This window comes from Molossus molossus, unplaced genomic scaffold (genome assembly GCF_014108415.1).
Source record: "Molossus molossus isolate mMolMol1 unplaced genomic scaffold, mMolMol1.p scaffold_m16_p_13, whole genome shotgun sequence".
NCBI lineage: Eukaryota > Metazoa > Chordata > Mammalia > Chiroptera > Molossidae > Molossus > Molossus molossus.
In genome coordinates this window covers 42,802,894-42,817,094 of record NW_023425348.1, presented here as the reverse complement: position 1 = coordinate 42,817,094, position 14,201 = coordinate 42,802,894, and the positions used below count along the sequence as shown (strand labels likewise).

The window sequence follows — 14,201 nt, the reverse complement described above, 5'->3', positions numbered from 1 at the left end:
TCGACTGGCTGCATCCCTCAGGACCCCGACCATGGCCGGAGATGAACCACAACCAAAGCACGTGCCCTTGACTGGAATTGAACCCACTACTCTTTGGTCTGTGGGCTGATAGTCCAGCTGCTGAGTCAAACTGGCCAGGGCGATGAGCTATTCTTAAGAGCACCCAGCTCCTCCCAGGAGCACTGACCTGGGTGTAGATCTGGTCCAGGCTGGGTCTGTCCTCCGGAGCCTCCTTCCAGCACTGCTCCATCAGCTGTATGCACTCGGATGGCCCATGGTCAGGGGACACCAGTGGCCGGCACAGGGGAGGGGGCGATGCCACCTTTCTGATTATTTCTGTAACAAATACCATGCGGGTGGTTGCCCTGAGGTTCCCAGGAGGGCTGTAGAAAGGGTCTGGGGTCCTGAGAGCAAGAGGGGAGTAGGTCTGTAGGGATGTGGGGATCAGGCCTGAAGGTACTCCTTGGCCCCTGCTCTGGGCCCCAGGGCATGGTAGCCAGTGGACCCAGGATTATTGTTTACCTGGGTCTGCTCTTGGTGTGGCCAGGGGAAGGGTCTCAGGAAAAGGGTCTCAGGCCTCAGGAAAGGGTCTACCTCAGGGTACGGCTGGAAGAGTGAGGTTTAAATTCTTGGTCTGGCCCTGGCCGGTTTGGCTCAGCGGTTAGAGCATCGGCCTTTGGTCCAGAGAGACCTGGGTTTGGTTCCTGCTAAGGGCGCGTACCTCGGTTGCAGTTTGTCCCCGGCCCTGGTTGGGTCGTGCAGGTGGCAACCACTCGATGTGTTCCTTTTACATCGATGTTTCTCTCTCTCTCTCTCTCTCTCTCTCTCTCTCTCTCTCTCTCTCTCTCTCCCTTCCTCCCTCCCACTCTATCTGAACAAAATATGGAAAAGTGTCCTTGGGTGAGGATAAAAAATCAAAATAAAATAAATAAATAAATAAATTCTTGGCCTGCCACCACTTCTCTGTGAGATGGTGGACCAGGCAGGGACCTCTCTGAGCCTCAGCCTCTCATCTGTGAAATGAGCTTAAAAAACTGCCTTTTTGAGAGGGGTGCTAAGGGAGGAGATGATAGATGTTAGGTGCCTGGCACCCAGCAGAGTCTCTCCAGCCCCAGATACTGAAACAACTGTTCCTGCTCTGTTGTCAGTGATGCCTACCTGGCTCTTTCACCAGCTCTGCCTCCTGGAGACTTTCTGTGGCCCACAAACGTGAAGCAAAACTGTCTGCTTATCATCATCATCATCAACATCATCATCATCATCAACATCATCATCAACATCAACATCATCATCATCAACATCATCATCATCATCAACATCATCATCATCATCAACATCATCATCATCATCATCAACATCATCATCATCAACATCATCATCAACATCATCATCATCATCATCAACATCATCATCATCAACATCATCATCATCATCATCAACATCATCATCATCAACATCATCATCAACATCATCATCATCAACATCATCATCAACATCATCATCATCATCAACATCAACATCATCATCATCATCATCATCATCAACATCATCATCATCAACATCAACATCATCATCATCATCATCATCAACATCATCATCAACATCATCATCATCATCAACATCATCATCATCATCATCATCATCATCAACATCATCATCATCAACATCATCATCAACATCATCATCATCATCAACATCATCATCATCAACATCATCAACATCATCATCAACATCATCATCATCAACATCATCATCAACATCATCATCATCAACATCATCATCATCATCAACATCAACATCATCATCATCAACATCATCAACATCATCATCAACATCATCATCATCAACATCAACATCATCATCATCATCATTTTCCCAAGACGACCTCTGCCAGACTCAGTTGAGGTCAGATACATCAGTGTTCTAGTTCTGGCTCTGCCACTGGGCATCACTCTGTGCCTTGGTTTCCCCACCTGACAATGGATAGAAATAACCTCAGGAAGCTTCTGGGGAGCCCAGGGGAGCTGAGAGATTCACAAGGACACTGGAAGGAAGTGGGACTGGGCACAAGTTCAGGCTTTCAGGGGATCAGGGGGGAACTTTGAGATTATCCATTTACATTCTATACAAGTTACATCACCTCTCTGAGCCTCCGTTTCCTCACTGATAAAAGTGGCACAACAATAGCACCAACCACATAGGGCTGTTATGAGGCAGAGCTGAGTAACTCTTCCAAGGAGGGCTCCCCACCCAGGAGAGGAAAGCATCCTGGGAGCCAGAGAGGAGAAGCTTCTTCCTGGATTTCACTCCCCTTCCCATCCCTTTGCTGGCCTCCTTGTTGGGGGCAGTGTCTGCATCACTGTCCCATTTTACAGACAGGGAAACTGAGGTTCCTGGGGCTAAGTAAGTGATCCACAGTCACAGGGCCTCTAAAGAGCGGACGCTAGGACTGGGCCAGACCTCCTCCCGACTGAGCGATTTCCTCTGTCCGCCGAGGTTCCCAGCCTGCGGGCCTCAGACCCGAGGGGCTCTGAGTGAGCGTCTGGAAGCTGTATGTGCTCACAAAGGAGCGTGAGCAGATGGAACCAATAATACATTGCGCACACACATGTACAGCACTTTTTCAAAAGTATTCAGATGGCGTTGTGATGACTAAAACACAAATCCATTTCAAAGTGTTGCTGATTTCAGAGGAGATTTTGTCTTTGCGTATTTTCTCAGTCAGCGGATATTAAAAGTCAAATAGTAGCATGTGAGGCTCTAACCTTTCCTGACATTGAAACGGAGTCTGCCTATGCGAACATGCTGGGAAGCACTGGCCCAGGCCAGGCGGGACGCGTGTTCCTGCACCGTGCCCGCCCGCTGTCCTCACCCAATGCATCACCATGACGGATGGGCCCTCCTGGCGGCCACGGGAGCAGGCTGCACACCAGCTCCGTGGGGAAGATGCTCCACGGATGACGCCGAGAGATTTTAGGACAAAAGCACTACGCTTGGATCAGGAAACTTTTGCCCAAATCCCAGATCCACTGCTTCCCACCGAGAAGCCCCTTCTCTCTGAGCCTCATATAACTATCTCTGGAAAGAGTGCACCGACCCACCTCACAAGTGCCTTACACATAAAGGACCTTGAAAAGATATTCTTTCTAACAGGGTCTGCTTCCAAGCGGGAGAGTCAGGAGAGAACCTGAGATCCTCATTGGCACAACGCGTAAATGACCCAGGCAGATTTACTGGGTGCCCATCGTGAGCCAGGCACTTTGTCTAAAGCATTTCATCAAATCCTCACAACTACTCTGGGAGGCAGGCGTGATGGTCCCCATTTTACAGAGGAGGAGACTGAGGCTCAGAGCCCGACAGGGATTCACTCAGTCACGAGGTGATTTGCTGTGGAGCTGGGCTTAGGCCGGTGTCCCCAGTGCCTGTGCTCTTAACATTCTACTCCTTGAGACCAGAGAAAGCACCCCAGGAAGTAGCAGACCCTGGTCTCACAGCCCAACCCAAGGGTGCTCATGGGGTTCCAGGCCTGGTCCCTCTACCTAAGGCGGGAGGGAGCCCCGGCCTGCGGGGCCCCTTGCTGGCGGTGTGGCTTGCAGGTCCCATCTGGCTGGTCTTCCCTTTCTCAGGGGCAGATGGTGGGGCGGGGGCAGCTGAGGAGTGTTGAACAAATGGCCTGATGAACCGCCCTCTTTCCCACTCCTCCACCTCATAAATTCGGGGCCTGGAATGCTCATTATTCACTGAGCAGCTCTTTGGTGGAGAAAGGCAGCGGGGCCGGGCCTCCTTGCGAGATACAGATTATCCACTGCGGGTGAGGGGAGGTGGGCTCGGCTCCTCCGCTGCCCTGCACTGCGGGCTGAGATGCCGGGGTACCTGTGGGACAGGACCTGGGACTGCACAGTGGCAGACAGGGGACCACTGGAAGAGCAGCCCGGAGTCCTGGAAGCCCTGGCAGAGAACCCAGAAGGGGAGGAAACGTTTCCGAGGTTAAGCCCTGGCACTGGGGTCAGAGAGAGAAATGTCTGAGACCAGGTGACACTGGGAAGGTGTGAGTGATTCTCCTGTACACCCAATAGTATGGGAGCAGAGATGCCCTTGAAGGAACCCCACCCAGGCAGAGAACCAAGCCGCCCCAGACTGAGCAGCCTGGACACATCAGACATGGGCCAGATGTCTGGCACATTTTAAATTTGATTCCCATTTTAAAGGAGAGACAGCTGAGGCTCAGAGAGGGTACGTGATTTGTGTAAGGTCACACAGTAAGTAAAGCAGCTGGCGGGGAACTGAGGTCTGTGCTGGGCACTGGGGTGGTCCCTACATGAGCACCTGCACACTTGGCAACGACACTGGGAGAGGCAGGAACGCGTTAGGGCTTTCACCCAGAAACCAGTGTCTTCAGCCTGGGAACTGGTCAGCTGCCATTTTGGCAGAGTTGCTGAAGGCTGCCTGGCTTAAGCCGAAGAAACCCAACTCGTGGTCAAACCAAGCAAGTGTGTCTGTGTGGTGACTTTCCTGGTGGTCACGAAGCTCCCTGACTACGTGGGAGGAGGATGCTGTACCTTCTGCTGAGAGCCCCGAGGAGCTGTAGGGTGGGCCTCGGGTCAGAACCTCCTGCAGGATAATGCCAACACTGAAGACATCTCCTTTGAGAGTGCTCCTCCTGGGCGCCCCAAGCCCCCGCAGCAGCTCCGGGGCTGTCCACAGCAGCTCTGCAATCACAGGGCAGGTCGCACCACGTCACACACTACCCCCCCGGGCTGGGCAGGGCTGGGCAGCCGCGTTGCACGTGTGGTGTCACCACCCACTCCCTACAGCCACAGGGGGAGACAGGTTCTTCTCCATTCACAGGCAAGGGGCCCGAGGCTCAGAGAGGACAGACATCAGCTTCGGGCCACCCACACCAAGGGCTGAGGACTGGAGATCTCGCTGTGCCCTGCCTCACAAGCAGTGGATTTAAACAGAGGCCTCCCAGCCAACCGCCCACCCGCGAGCTGACCTTCCGGGGCTGGCCATGGGCAGGCAGCCCGCTGAGCGTCCAGGAGCTCCGCATAGCCGTGGTCAGTGACCTTCAGCACAAAGCGGTCGTCCACCACACAGTTCCGGGACTTGAGGCGGCCATGCGGGAAATGTTGATGGTGCAGATACCGCACACCCTGGAGCGGACATAACGGGGGTCCATCAGGCTGTGGTGAATAAAGGGGACTCTGGTCCTCTCAGAATGCCCACGGACCCCAGTAAACCTTCCTGCCTCCCCTCACCCTCCGCCACAATATTCAGACTTTTCTCTAACAAAGTGGAGAGGGCCCAGGTCTGCGAAGTCCGAGCATCTTGTCTCCCTCCCCTCCCCACTTCCCCCACAGTTCCAGGCCCGGGAGAGGGTCCTCACACGAATCAAATCCAGCAGCAAGGAGGCCTTGAAGGTCCAGTCCAGTCGCAGAGCCTCATTCTGCAGCAGGTCCTCCAGGCTGCCCCGAGCACAGTGCTCCAGCACCAGAGCACGGACCCCAGGGGCCACGAGGAACCCCAGGCAGGCGGCAACGTTCTCGTGCTGCAGCTCTCGCATCTGCCAGGGCAATGAGCATCTTTAGGAGCCACAGGGGTCAGACCAGGTGAAATCTGGGCTCTCAGTACATCCAGCACAGGGCTGAGCATAGAGAGGCATCAGAAATGTTGGATGGGTGGATAGGTGGGTGGGTGGATGGATGGATGGATGGATGAGTGGATGAGTGGAAACATAATAAATGAATAAGTGAATGAGCTGTAACCAATTTCACAGAACAGGAATCTAAGCCTGTTTCCCAACCTAAGGGGCACCATGAACCTGAAAACCCCAAGTCTCAGTGACTGATAAGGAGAAGAAGAGGTGTAGAAGGGGTCAGGTCCAAGCAGAAAGCAGCCTCCCTGGTGGCTGCCCTACAGGTCAGAGAGCTTGAACCCAACCAGCGATGCCAGCATTTGCTCAAGCAAGAAAGGCGGAACTCTTGTGTAGTAAGGCCCTCCTCCCAGAAATACTTCAGGGGTCAACTAAGAGGGGGAGACCCGAATATTTTCCCCCTTAGAGATTCACACACGTATTAACATATGTGGTGAGGTAAGAATGGCCTCAAATCCTTTGACACTCCTGCCATCAAGAGGTGGGGCCTCTGTCCGGCTGGTGAGGCTCAGTGGTTGAGCGTCGACCTATGCACCAAGAGGTTGCCGGTTCGATTCCTGGTCAGGGCACATGCCCAGGTTGAGGGCCCGATCACCAGTGGGGGACATGCAGGAGGCGGTCAATCGATGTTCTCTCTCATAGATGTTTTTATCTCTCTCTACCTCTCCCTTCCTCTCTCTCTAAAATCAATAAAGGAAAAAAAAGAGATGGGGTCTCTGTTCCCTCCCCTGGAGTCTGAGAGGGCTTGGTGACACTGTGACCAATAGAACAGGGTGGAAGTCGTCCTGCAAGTTTCAGGTCTGGGCCTTAGAAGACTGGCAGCTTCTATTTCCTGTCTCTTGGGACCCTCTCTGATGGAGCCCTGATGGCCATAAGAAGCCCCTCTACCAGAGTCACCATGCTAGAGAGACCACAGGGAGAGGCCCTGAGACGACAGAGTGGGGGACAGGTCCAGCCCTGCCAAGGCACTGAGCATGTGAGTGAAGCTCTACGAGGCCCTCCGGACTGGGGGTCAGCAAACTGCTCTGCAAAAGTCCAGATGATAAAAATTTTAGGCTTTGCGGGCTATGCAGTCTCTGTCACAAACACCCACCTCTGCCACTGTAGAGAGAAAGCGGCTGTAGACAATACATAAACATATGAGCATGGCTGTGTTCCAGTAAAACTTTATCTCTAAAAACAGGCAGTGGGTGCAGGCAGTGGTTAGAGCGTCAGCCTGTGGACCAAAGGTTCTCGGGTTTGATTCCTGTCAAGGCACGTACCGGGGTGGCAGATTTGATCCCCAGCTCCCATCAGGATCGTGTGGGAGATAACCAACTGATGTTTCTCTCTCTCTCCTTCCACCCCCCTTCCACACTATCTAAAAAGTAAATAATAAATAAATTAAAATTAAAAATATAAACAGGCAGTGGGCCAAAGTTTGCCAATGCCTGGCTATTTATAAGCTGAATACTACTGAGTGACTGCAATCAATGCCAAGTGGAACTAAAAGAGTATCTAGCCAAGCCCTGCCCAAATTTCCTACCTACAAAATTGTAAGATACTATAAAATAACTGGGGGGGATTCTTTTAGTTGTTGCTTTAAGCCACTATATTTGGGAGTAAGTTGTTACACAGTTATAGATAAACCAGAACAGCACATTGAAAGTTCTGAGAAGTCCTATCAGGAACCCAAGCAACTTCCAAACTTATTTGACCACAATTGAGCCTTTTCTTTTAGGAAACATCTATGCACATTGGTTACAAGATGCCCAGTGAAAGGCCTAACCTAACCTCCTGTCACTTAGTCTCTACAAACCTGATTTCAGATGTTGGAAGTAATAATAAAATTCACAATTTATCAAAGCTATACTACTTGCCAAGGACAGTGCTAGGTTATCTCCTATATTCTGTCCAACCTTCAGACTTCCCCTGGGTGGTTTTACTGGCTCTATTTTACAGGAAAGGTAAGTGTCCCATGGAAGCGAATTCCACCTGAGATCTTCCTGACTCAGATGACACTGTGCTCTGTCCTCCATCGCACAGCGCCTCTCAGGATGGTGACAATCTCAGGGGAGAAGGGATGTATATGATCAGTGATGACAACGGACTACAAGCTCCCCGAGGGAAGGAATCCTGTCTTTTCTCCATGGCTGTAACCTCCAAACCCAGAACACAGCTCGGCACACAGTTGGTGCTCAGTAAACAGTGAATAACTGGGTGGCGAGTGGCGGGATGGCGGGTACAAGGAGTGGAGTGGTACAAAGGAGTGGAGGTCCTTTGATGTGCTGGTTATGCATCTGGTGATACTAAGGGAAGGGACCGTGCCTCTGGGGGTCATGGTGATGATCATGTTAAGGTGACGACGTGACTTTGGGATGCTGGAGTGTGACGGTGACCGTGATGGTGTATAACTGTGACTGACGTGTTGGCTACATGGTGGCGATCGTGATAATAGGAGGACTTCCTTTCTGAGGCTAGAAGCCTCCACATCAAGTAGGGATCAATCCAGAACAACAGGGGTGTCCTGACAGCACCGGGTCCCCAGCCCACCCCAGGCCCTCTGCAGGCCTACCTTTCGCAGGAGGCGGAGGCAGCTGGGCTGCAGCTCAGGGGCCGTGCCAGCTTCACACTTCTTCAGCCACACCCACTCTCCCTGCTCAAGGAAGAACAGGCATTCGCTGCTGCTGGTTCCCAGCTGTGTGACCTCGGGCAGGCCCCTCAGCCTCTCAGCCTCAGCTTCGTCCCCATAAATGTGTTCTTTCTGGGTGCTCTGGGGCCAGGGGAAACAAAAGTTGGACTTTCTCTGCGGCCCCAGGGAAGAGCCAGGGGCCCAGCTTGACAGACAGACTCAAGTTCCTGTCCTAACTCCACCGTCTGCAAGTTCTGTGACCTTGGGCGGTGACTTCAGCTCTCTGAGCTTCACAGTCCAGATCTGTCAGATGAGGGTGATACCCCCGCCCCATCACAAGGCTAATGAGATGGTGCATCAGAGGTGTTCCCTCCTGGCCTCCAGGTCAGCTGTACTCTGCAGGGCCTCAGACACTCGTGACACCCCAAACCCTGGCAGTGAGGGGGCTCTGTGACCCAGGGACTCGGGGAGGGCAGAGGGGAGGGTGGGAGGGACGGAGGCCTCGGGCCCAGAGCTAGCTGTGACCTGAGCCCTCCCCTCTCAGCCAAGGCTTCCTGCCTTCTCAGCCTCAGCGGCAGCCTGTCGGCCACCTCAGAGGAGCAGGCAACACGTGCTTTGTACACCTTTAACGCCTCCTTTCAGCAGAAAAGAAAAAGAGATGGAATTCCCCAAGGAGAAGGTAGGCAAGAAGGAGCAAGAGCCTCCTGTCCCTGCCTGCAGAAGCAGTAGCCCGGCGGTCAGGAGAAATGGAGCCTCGGCGGGTCGTTGCGTCTGAGTGCACAGGCCTGGAGAATCACGGTGTCCTCAGCGACTTGAGGACCTTGCCAGTCTAACCTCTGACTTTCCAGCCTCCCTGTTAGCTGGGGGTCCAGGCTCTAGCCGGAGGCTGTCCTGGGCTGGGTGCTGTCCCCACGTCAGGGCCTCACGGCCTGGGATCTCACCGCCCGCCACCGAAGCAGGCAGGAGGGTCACCTAGGCTGGCCCCGTGCCGAGAGGCCCGGGATCTGGTGGTTTCCCAAGGCCGATCACGAACCTGCCGGGCTGGGGGCTGGGAGTCCTGCTTCCCAGTTCTGACACCAACTGCCCTTCTTCAGGCCTCAGTTTCCCCTTCTGTAACAAGGGTGGGCATACGGAGACGGGAGAGGCTGTGGGCTCCCATGGCGGCTCCCAAGCTGACTACAGCTCCCCAGGTCTGGGCAGGGAGTGGCAGAGGCTCTCACCTGGTACAGGGCCACGTTGGTAGGCTCCTGGGGGGCTGGCAGGCTCCTTGCTGACCCCTGGGCCATTGACCTCAGGCTCCCACCACCTGCCACGCTTCTTGATTCACTCGCACTATCCACATGCAGCCGCTGGAGGGGCAGGGCAGTCAAGAGCTTAGATCGGCCTCAGTCCACTGCCTGCCCGCCCGGCCCAGTGCCGCCCGACTCACTGATCTGCTCAGGGGTCGAGGGATGAAGGTGAGTTCCTGGGCTGTCAGCAGGACCTGGTGGGGTTTCCGCACCAGCTGCAGCCGCTGGATGCCCAGTCTGGAGGCGAGAGAAAGTGCAGGGCAGAGGGGATGGCATGGATGTTAACCCACCTCCGTCTGGCCCCTTTGACCTGCCTCGGACCCAGAGCCCTCATGTATCCTCTCCTCGTTCCCATCTGCCTTCCCAGCAGGCCCAGCCGGGGTCGAGGGCACAGTGCCCCCCACAGAGGCCCTCGGCCCGGCTCAGAGCAGGACTCCCAGCTGATGTACCTGCTGGTCTCAGCCTCAATGTTCCCATGTCACCTGGAGGCCGCACGGGGTGGCCAGAGCCTGGGATGAGGGCCGGGAGTGGACTGCCCCTTCCTGGATGTGGCTAAGGCTCAGGGAACACAGGTGACTTGAGACCCAGAAAGAACTGTTTCCAAAACTGAAGGTCATCCTGCCCGAGCCCCCACTGTGCAGATGCCTGGCTGCAACTCGCGGAGAACAGGGTCTTCGAGGCCCAGGCTTCAGCCCCAAGTCTCGCAGGAGCCTCCTCAGGAGACACCCGGCCTTCACGGAGTCCACAGAGGCTCGGGCAGACAGGAGTGCGGGACAGCGGCGGTCCTGGGGACGGGGGATGGGGAAGCCCCTGCAGATAGCCAGGGCTCCGCACACAGGAGAGAGGCCCCGTGGGACAGGGCACCGAGTGGCAGTCAGGCTCAGGCACACGGGCTCACCTGAGGAGGCACGCGAGGGCCCCGCCGGCCAGCACCAGGGCGCAGGCCAGGGCCAGAGGGAGGAGGATGCCCAGGGGCTGCGGACCTGGTGGGGAAGGGGGACAGACATGAGCCCTAGCAGTAACAGCCACACGAGGAGTACAGCCCCTCCACTCAGCTCCTGCACCTGCCTTTTGGTCCCCTTCTGGGAAATGGAGACACACACCTTTGCCCACCCCCTCCCCAGGGGTGAGGCTCAGAATGGACCCCAACTAGGAAAGTCCTGTCTGCCGCCGATCATCACGCACAGAGACTGATTTCCAATGGGGCCGGGGCTCTCCCCTGGGCTCCCTGCCTTGGGGCCCCGCAGACCCTGCTCAGACCCCGTTACCGTCCTGATCACACGGTGGCCTCCTGTCTGCCAGATGGCAGGCCCTTTTCACTAGACTGAGAGCAGGGCCTGTGTCCTATTCACCTCAGGGTCCCTGGATCCTAACACAGGGCCCGGACAGCACAGGTGCTGGGTAAAAACTGCATCCTTGTTGTCATCCTACTTCTCTTACATGCCCTTCCCAATGGGCTGCTCACTACTTGTTTTGGCAGTCGGCTTCACTGTCATTCACTTTGACTGTTAGAAGGGTCCTCCTTACGCTGAATCCGAATCTCGAGCCCTGATGCCAGGAGCTGGATGAGAAGAGGTTGCTCAGGACTACGTGCGCTGGGAACTGTCAGCCCTGCTCAGCCGCGGAGGCCCTTGCTAGCCTTCCCTGGCACTGCACAGCTGTGGTTCGGTCTTCCCAACAGTGTCGAGCTGCTTATTTGTACCTGCTCCTGCACCTCACGTGACTGACTTGACTGTCCCCAGGGAGAGCCTTGATGAGGGAGGGAGGGAGGAAGGGAGGGATGGATGGATGGATGGATGGATGGATGGATGGGTGGGTGGATGGGTGGGTGGGTGGATAGATGGGTGGATGGGTGGGTGGATGGGTGGGTGGATGGATGGGTGGATGGATAGATGGGTGGATGGGTGGGTGGATGGGTGGGTGGATGGGTGGGTGGATGGGTGGATGGATGGGTGGGTGGGTGGGTGGGTGGATGGATGGATGGGTGGGTGGGTGGGTGGGTGGGTGGATGGATGGATGGGTGGGTGGATGGATGGGTGGGTGGATGGATGGGTGGATGGATAGATGGGTAGATGGGTGGGAGGGTGGATGGATGGATGGATGGATGGATGGATGGATGGATGGATGGATGGATAGATGGGTGGGTGGGTGGATGGACGGATGGATGGGTGGGTGGGTGGATGAATTACCTCTTACGCATAGTGTGTTGGGGTCAAACCAGCACCTGGAGTCACGTGCCGGAGGGACCCCTCCTGGAAAGTGTATGGCCCGGTCCAGGGGCTGCACTTGCCAAGTGCCTGTGTCCAGAATGTGGGTGGGGACTAACTCGCTCTCCCGACCATCTGTGTCCAAAATGACGTACTGGGCCAGCCTCCTGCCCTTCTCATCCGTCCGGATCCTCTGGCTAAATCCAGCCACATCCAGAGCCCCCGTGTGGTGCCCTAAGTGGGCCCCAGCGAGCCCCGCCCCAAGGCCCTCGGAGCGGTTCAGGGCATGGGCCAGCAGCACAACGGCGTCATAGATGGTCCCAAAGAGTGGGGACACCTGAGGAAGAGAAGGTCCCTCAAACCCATAGCCCACAGCACAGGCTCCCAGACATCTCCGAGTCCTGGCCCTTCTGCCAGCAGAGATTGTGTGGATTCTCACCCCCTAATCACCACCACCCCAAACACACTCCTCCCTTTGATGCCACCTTTCCCTCAGTCCACTCAGCACCTCACAGTCTCCATGACTACCACCATCATGGCCGCCACCAACAACTCTGTCGTCTCACAGGCCTCTCAGATCTACCTAATATGTCCAAAACGGGACCCCTGGTTCTGTAAGGTTCTGCCTGGTCCTCCTACACCAACTCTTCTCCTCCCGCATTGCAGGAAATGGAACTACCATCTGCCCAGTGTCTCAAGCCTCAGCGTGATTCCTGACTCCTCTCTTTCTCTCCCAGTTCATCATCACCTCTTTTGGCTTTATTTCAGACTTTATTCTGAACTCCGCTGACTGCTCACCAACTGTACTCCTGGCCCCTGGGTCTGAGTTCCCCTCACTGCTCACCTGGACCACACAGGGGTTTCCTGAGGCCTCCTTGCTCCGTTTTGCCCTCTTCAGGCCATTCCCCACAAAGCAACCAAAGTGATTTTTAAAAAAACAAGTCAAATCATTTCTTACTTAAAACTCACTGATGGTTTCTTTTGTGGTAAGTTCAGGCTCCTAACCCTCGTCTACAGTGTGTCACATGATCAGGCCCCAGCTCAACTCAGATCCCTCTCCCCATCACTCCTAACAGTCCAGCCACTCCTCACTCCCTTCTGCCTGCTCTTCCTGCCTGTGAAGCTCACGCTGCCTCAGGGCCTTTGCACTTGCTGTTTCCCCTACCTGGTTCCTCTTCATCCAGAACTTCATCTGGCTGCCTCCTTCTCACTCAGCACTCAGCTCAAGTGCCACCCCCAAAGTGGGCTTCCCTGCCCATCCTATCTCTTGTTGCCCATGACTCCATCTCGGCCACTCTCTGTCACTTTACCCTGTTTTATTTTACTGACATTATTACTATAAGATTTTGTTATTGGGTTGCATGGTGATTGTCTATCTCACCCTAACAGAATGGAAGCTCCTTGAAAGCCAGCTCTGTCTTGTTCATCAGCGTGTCCCTGTCACCTCACACAGTGGCACTTGAGAAGGACTCAATTCACATTTGTCAGATGAACCACTGGTTGAATGACCCTCCGTCAGCATCTGAATCCCTGTCACTGCCTCTAGACACCATTGTCTTCTTATCATCAAGAAGCACGGCCACCTGAGTCCTGTGAGCCAGAACCGAGCGGCAGCCACAGTCCCCACCCACCACTCCTCAGATTCACAGCAATGACTTCAGGAACCTTCCCACCCTCCCACACTCCCCAAACCGCCTTCGGATCTTCACAATCTGCTAGAGGGACACAGAAAAAGGAGGCGATGAATGTCTGCAAGAGAAAGCACAACTGGGCCAGAAATGACAAGTAGAGGAATTGAGTCAGAGATAGAAAAATAAAAGCAAAAGAGACTCAAGAGGAGAATTGACCAAGCAGGCCAAAAGAGTGAACAATATGAGAAAGAAAAGAGACAGAGACAGACAGACAGACACACACATCCCCCCCTATAAAAGAAAGAGAGAGAGTATATCAGGGGCTAGACAAAGTTACTTTATCAGATAAGGGGTGTGTCATGTGCCCACAGTGGAGGTGAGACTGGCTGGCCAGGTGAGCAGCTGGCCGAGGCAGGGAGGCCTGGCGGGGGAGGAGCACTTGCACACCTGCCCGTGCCCCGTGCTGACCCTGTGAGAGTCCGCACTGACCCACCTGCTCTGGCTCCAGGCGAGCAGCCACCTCTCCACTGGCCCCAGAAGGTTTGAAGACCATGTCCACGGGGCCAGACTCCAGGGTGACGCTGAGCACTGCATCGTATACCTCGCGAAGGGGCCCACTGTGGCCAAGGGCTGGGTAGGAGCGGTTTCGGTAGGGCAAGGCAAAGAGCATGGTGTCGTAGGGCAGGAAAACCAGCCTCCCATCCGCCAGGCCCTGGGCCCACGCTTGTCTCAGAAGGGCCATCTGCTCGGAGCCGCCCAGGAGCGCCGAGTGCATACATAGCACGACAGCTGCAGACAGACAGGCAGGCT

At 55.0% G+C, this 14,201-nt stretch overlaps 2 protein-coding genes across 1 annotated transcript in view; one reads left to right on the top strand and one right to left on the bottom strand.

Moving 5' to 3' along the window:
• EMSY (EMSY transcriptional repressor, BRCA2 interacting) overlaps positions 1-14,201 on the top strand; it is a 546,562-nt gene that overhangs the window by 228,041 nt on the left and 304,320 nt on the right.
• LOC118627780 (guanylate cyclase D-like) overlaps positions 1-14,201 on the bottom strand; it is a 36,001-nt gene that overhangs the window by 16,949 nt on the left and 4,851 nt on the right. Inside the window, exons 2-11 of the mRNA XM_036258227.1 lie at positions 13,885-14,180; positions 11,743-12,097; positions 10,452-10,536; positions 9,694-9,790; positions 9,485-9,613; positions 8,208-8,288; positions 5,387-5,563; positions 4,997-5,153; positions 4,560-4,709; positions 188-336 (exon numbers count right to left, since the gene is read on the bottom strand). Coding sequence (XP_036114120.1) covers positions 188-336; positions 4,560-4,709; positions 4,997-5,153; positions 5,387-5,563; positions 8,208-8,288; positions 9,485-9,613; positions 9,694-9,790; positions 10,452-10,536; positions 11,743-12,097; positions 13,885-14,180 — 1,676 coding nt within the window. The remainder of the gene's footprint in view (positions 1-187; positions 337-4,559; positions 4,710-4,996; positions 5,154-5,386; positions 5,564-8,207; positions 8,289-9,484; positions 9,614-9,693; positions 9,791-10,451; positions 10,537-11,742; positions 12,098-13,884; positions 14,181-14,201) is intronic.